The 6,262-nt window shown below is 38.7% G+C and overlaps 1 protein-coding gene across 1 annotated transcript in view; it reads left to right on the forward strand.

The window, feature by feature from the left end:
• LOC122557430 (LON peptidase N-terminal domain and RING finger protein 3-like) overlaps positions 1–5,732 on the forward strand; it is a 43,641-nt gene extending 37,909 nt beyond the window's left edge. Inside the window, exon 12 of the mRNA XM_043705158.1 lies at positions 767–5,732. Coding sequence (XP_043561093.1) covers positions 767–925 — 159 coding nt within the window. The 3' untranslated portion in view covers positions 926–5,732. The remainder of the gene's footprint in view (positions 1–766) is intronic.
• Positions 5,733–6,262: the final 530 nt, after the last annotated feature.

Raw genomic sequence — 6,262 nt, forward strand, 5'->3', positions numbered from 1 at the left:
AATCTTCAGGCAGCATCCGAGGACAGGCAAAATCTTCAGGCAGCATCCGAGGACAGGCAAAATCAGGCAGCATCCGAGGACAGGCAAAATCTCAGGCAGCATCCGAGACACTTATTATAGGACAAGCCAATTCCTAGAGGCATGGCACTCATCCACAGATTCAATCAATAAGCACATCGACCTGGACCCAATATACCGACCACTGCAACGGACAGCTGGAACTGACAACCGGAAGCGGCAGATTCAAACCACTACAAATGCCGGAGGAAACATCACAGAAGCTCTTCACAGGAGGCTCCCAAGCACTGAGGACGTCACCTAGACAGGGGACGAAACGTCTGCAACACAAATTCCCAGCTCGGCGAACAGAACCACAACCATTAGATCACCTCTCGTCTTTTCTAAGCAAATGAGTCCCAGCTTGTTCCAAGCTGAAATGCTATTTTTCATTGATTTTTCTGCTTGGTTGCTTGAAGTGTTCTAGCAATTACGTTTTATTTCCTGGACTCTTCAAGAACTCGATTCAGGCAACTCAAGTAGTGGAGGCTGGTAAAGTTACAACATTTAAAAGGCATCTGGACGGGTACATGAATAGGAAAGTTTAGAGGGATATGGGCTTTCAAAGGGGACTAGATTAATGTTCAGCGTGAACGAGTTGGTCTGCTTCTGTGCTGTTCATCTCTATGACTCTTAAGTAGAACTGATATTGAGCTCAGTGTGTGTGGTTTCAGCTGACTGTTGTTTGATGTTTTTGTTTGTTCTTCAGGCCAGTCCCAATGGCCCAGGCTGGTGTTGGTGGCTGCTCGCCGTGCTCCCACTTGAGAGTCGGGCTCAGCTTCCTTTCCTCGCCATGACAACTCTTCAGGAACGCTTGAATGGCATTAGACGTGTGTTATTGTTCATGTCGCGCAACTCTGCACGGTGACTGAGTGACTGGTTTGGACCACAGCTCATGTGTGCTGTGGTAGGAACCCCTGTTGGCTCCACAATAGTGACGTTTTTTTCTACATTCATGTCTTATCTGAAGCAGTCTGATAAAAGGGGTATCATCTTTTGAAGGATGTGCATAGTCAGGGTGATTTGAAGAGTGTTACTGATAATATAATCAATTGACGGCATTTAGTGCTAACACCTCAGTACCTTCTTTTGTGACTATTTTTACAGCCTAAATCCCAATAATGTCTTCTTTTGAGAATGTATATTTTTGTTAAGTCATATGTATATTTATGGAGCTACGGAAGTATGAAAAATATTTATGCATTCTTATGTACTCAGAATTCAGTCTGGGGCTAAGCTAAAATATCTGTAAGGAACATACACACTATAAAATAGATTCAAATGATGAAATGTTCTAATGGACATAGTGAGAGGAATGTACTATTTATTTCTGGAAAACAAATACACTGGGAAGTAAACATTTTCATGCAATCTTTCTTTTTAGGGTGAATCTTACAACTATTTTGATAAACATATGCTACACTCAATATTTCTCAATACTCTTTGTAAGATCCAGATTCAAACTTTTCTCCCACTTCTGCCATTCATTGCAAAGAATTATGAACAAACTGAAGCCAAGGAGGTAGGCAGATAATTGTTTCACAAGAAACCTAACAGTAGTTCGTAGGCAGAGTCAGAAGTCACGCGACATTAGGTGATAATTCAAGGTTTATTTGAAATCACAAGCTTTCAGAATACTGCTCCTTCTCACTTCACATGACAAAGGAGCAGCTCTTCAAAAGCTCGTGATTTCAAATAAACCTGTTGGACTACAACCTAGCGTTGTGTGACTTCTGACTTGGTCCACCACAGTTCAACACCGGCATCTCCATGTAGTAGTTTGTAGCTGTGAGGAGGCACACGAGATGGCTGGAGTTGTCAAATACCTTGAATGTTCCTATTTTCTCTCTCGTCTTACCCCCCCCTCCACCACATGAAGCTGCAAATCAGTGCCTCCTTGCAGTAACACAGCTGAGATCAGGGATTTCAAACTTTTCTCGCACTGCAGCACGGTGCTGTAACCCATTGTGCCATTCTGCCACCCACAATTTCCTCTGGGTAAAATGTATTTAAAGCCTAATGTTAAGTAGCATTTATAGTCATAAGAAGCACTTGTCTTCCATGGATACCACTGTGTCCAGCACAAAATACAAGAATGGACCACTTAGTTTGGGGATTTTTTTACTTGAAAGCATGTTTGCACCTTGTCGGATTTTGGATTCCTGTTATATTATCAGTAACATTCAGTTTAACCTGAAAATGTGCACATTCCTTCTCATGCGTTCTCATAAAGCCAAAGCTAAATATATTTATTATCTTATTTTTGCAACAATTCATGTCATATGCACGCAGCACTCAGAGGTGTGCAATAATTTAACCTGCCTATACCTATAAAATTTGTCACATTTTTTGTGAAGTATAATGTCATAATCTTGAGTGAAACATCAGGCTGGTATACTACTGTGGATTAGGGTAGAGTAGCAGAATTCTGCTTTTTAATACACATTCTGACTATATGAAGTACTGTTTGTTGAGAACATTATGTATGTTTTAAAAACACTGTATTTGAAACGCGTAACTTTGTTTTGACCTCGTGAGTGTAATTGTGGAATTAATTTTTATCTAAACATGATCTTGACTGGTCGATGCCCCTAGCCTTAATAACTCTGTTAATTGCATTTCCGACAGTTAGCAAAACTGAACAATGTTGAGTGCATTTCAATTGACCCCACACTCTTTCATGCTTGAATGTAACGTATTGCTTCAGTGGGACACCTCAGATATGCTGTGAAGTAATTCTGATGGCCTACCTACTAACAAAAGGCTAGGGGTTTGGTACTGGCTGATTCTGAGTGATCTTATGGTAACCTGTCTTACTTGCATTAAGTGGGCTTAGTTTAAAAATTTCTGATTGAAACCAAGCCCCAAATTATTTACACATGTGCCATCTTAAGGTAACACCCAACCTGAAAACTAAAAATTAAGAGGCACTGTTTACTGATATAAGAAACAAGGGACAAACAGATTAGTGGTAGTCTCCACTGCAGCGGTTTCATTGTAACTATTCCCTCATTTTGATGTGGTGTCTTAGCAGTGTTTGGCGAGTAAGCACAACTTAGCATAGAACTTCGATAAAACAACTGTGCCTCTTTAAACTATTTTTCTACTTAAATTATTCATGCATGTTATTAATATTTCGGCTTAGTCTGTATAATCCAGCATACTATTCCCCTCACAAAGTCTTTCTTTTCTCACTAACTAATGGTGTTTGTTTAACATGAAGTGAAAGTTCTGATTTGATCACTTAGCAGTATTTTCCTCTCCTTTGCAATTGACCAGTTGTTGTATTTAAACTGGATAATGATGCAAATGAAGACTTGATGTCAATATCTAAATTTCCATCAATTGGTGGAAGAATTTTGTTAAACCACTTATTCAGTGGAGTGAGGTGAAGACCAATTTTGGTTTATTATCCTGTGTACATGTTAACATGTGAAGATCAAAAGCAATAGAGGTCAAATACGAGGGACACATCAAACTGAAGTACGTGCATTGCATTACATACTAACATATAGTAACATCAATTTCCCAATGCATTTGTAAATTAAGGAATCCATTTAAACTATCTTAAGGCAGTTATCCAAAATGAATAAAGTGTTGCATTGCTCCATTGTGTCAGAGGAGTAAAGGGACAAAAGTGGGGATTTGGCATGAGTCTATTCTTCAAGATCATCCTTCGATTATATCTTAACGTGGTCTACCTGGCTTAGTTCTGTAACTCTTAATACTTTTGCCTGACAAAATTCTACCAATCTTGTTTTCTGTTGACCCCTTTCTTGGGGGAAATGATTTCCAGATTTCCGCCAACTTTGAGTGAAGAAATACATCCATTGAATACCTCTGGCTCACTTGTAAGGCCAATCCTGATTTTGGACATCCCAGCAGAGGAAACAGTTTATCTAACAACTCCTTTTGATCATTTTTAATCACCTCCATTAAGTCACTGCTTAATCTTCTTTATTCAGAGAAATACATGGGTTGTCTGTGAAATATGTCTGATAATGGAACTTGACTAAGTCAGTACTACCGCTAGATACTATTATTTTCACAATGCTACCAAGAAGATCAGCCCTCTGCTGATTTCCTTATGCATGAAGAAATCCTTTCAAATTTGAATGATCCTTTCACTAGTTTTGACTAGTTCTGATCTCTTGTTCTAGTTTTAGATTTTCCCAATTAAAAATATTTAAAACAACTTGCATTTATATAACACCTTTACTATAAACATCCCAAAGTGTTTCATGTGAACGTACCAAACAAAATATAACTGACAGACACAAGGAGATATTAGAACGTCATTTGTCCGGAGAGGTTGATGTTAAGCGGCTTTGAAAAGGAGGAGAGAGAAGAGGAAAGACTTAGAGGGGAAATTTGATAAAGTATATTACTTATATATTTTTATTTTCCAACCATCCTGTTTTAAGAGCTCAGTTTTTCCAATCTATCCCTCACATGGAATGTACAACACCGAAACAGGCCTTCGGCAAACTATTTGTGTTGGTGTTTGTATTGTTTGATGTCAGGGATTATTTTTGTTCATTTTTCTATATTTCCTCCATAGATTGAGATGTCGTCTGACTAGAGAATGTATTATTTTAGCCAGGTATCCTCTCACTTATATCTGACTGGTTGAGCGTTGCAACTAAGCGTTTGTTCTGATTATTGCTTCTCTTTGGTAATTGTAAGCACTGAATTTTTTTAACAGCCCCAAATCTCTTTCCAATTCACCTCTTACAACATCCTTTGTGATGCCTGTTTCTCCTTCCAATACAGAGGACTTTACATTTGTCGACATTGAATTTCATGAACCAAAGCTACATTAATAATGACTTGACCTGTTCAGTGCTGAATTGAAGTGAACGTCATCATGTTTTACTATTTCATTTTGTGCCTTTACTTCCTTCCCCCATCTACTTCAAGCGTCATCCAAATAGTTGATCCTGATATTGGAGAGACTAATGTGAATTTGGAGTGATTTCTTATTTATTCTCACACTGCATTTATTGCAACACTTCTGACTCTATGACTTCATTTTATTTCTGGAACTCTGTCCCCCTTCAAGCTGTCAAAGCAGAGGGAACACTTGGAGCTTTCAAGATTGAAATCAGGAGACCTCAACAGAAAGGGAATTGGAGTGAGGGTAGATAAAAGGAGATACAGAGGATACACCATCCATGATCTAACTGGATTGCAGAGTAGTCTGGTGGTTCTCAATGACCTTCTAACTGTAAAGGAATGGCCAGAATCTAGATCATCCTCCTGGGGAATGTGCTTGAGACAGATTCAATCGAGGAAACCAAGAATTGCAGGGCTACAGGGGCAAAGCAGGGGAATGGGACTAGCTGAGTAGCTCTTACAGAGAAAAATAATGGGCCAAATAGCCTCCTTCTATGATATTGTCATTCTTTGATTGTAATGATATTCTATTTTTTCTGCAGTTAGTGGAAAAAAACAAAAGAGCAGATGCCTCCTTGAATTTCTGAGATTTAGTGTATCTTCATTTTTGCATTCTATGTGATAATCGTACTGCTACTCCTGTGAAATTAACTGAAGAGTTTGTTGAATGTCTTTGTGTCCATTGATGTTATTTAGTAACTAGTCACTATGTTTCTTGTTTATATAAGTGGGATACTTGAGAAACAAACGTTTAAATAAACTAAGAATTGAAAGTGCAATTAAAATGAAGTGTTTGTGGTGAATAAGACAACCATGATGTTAAATAAACCCATGCTTACCCTGTATTTTGTGGTCTCAATCTTGAGCTTAATTCTAAACACAGTGCTTCAAGTTTAACAAAGACAATTGTGATAAAAACACCGTTAATCACATTCATGAGAATAATAATCAGATGCAAGTTGGAATATCAGTCTTTTTGAATAGAAGATCTTCAATTGTTCTCTGATGTGTATTCTGGTTTTAGTAATACATGTTCTTTGACAAAACCTCTCACGTAAGCCCATAACCATCACCACCTAGTGGACAAAGGCAGCAGATACACAGGGTAAAAACAATGACAGCAGATGCTGGAAACCAGAGTTTAGATTAGAGTGGCGCTGGAAAAGCACAGCAGTTCAGGCAGCATCTGAGGAGCAGTATCTCAGCAGATACACAGGAACACCATCCCCTGTGACTTCCTCTCTGAGCCACAGAGCATTCTGGGTTGGGTCCATATCGGTCATTCCTTCAATATCATTGGGTAACATCC

Source organism: Chiloscyllium plagiosum, chromosome 15 (assembly GCF_004010195.1).
Source record: "Chiloscyllium plagiosum isolate BGI_BamShark_2017 chromosome 15, ASM401019v2, whole genome shotgun sequence".
NCBI lineage: Eukaryota > Metazoa > Chordata > Chondrichthyes > Orectolobiformes > Hemiscylliidae > Chiloscyllium > Chiloscyllium plagiosum.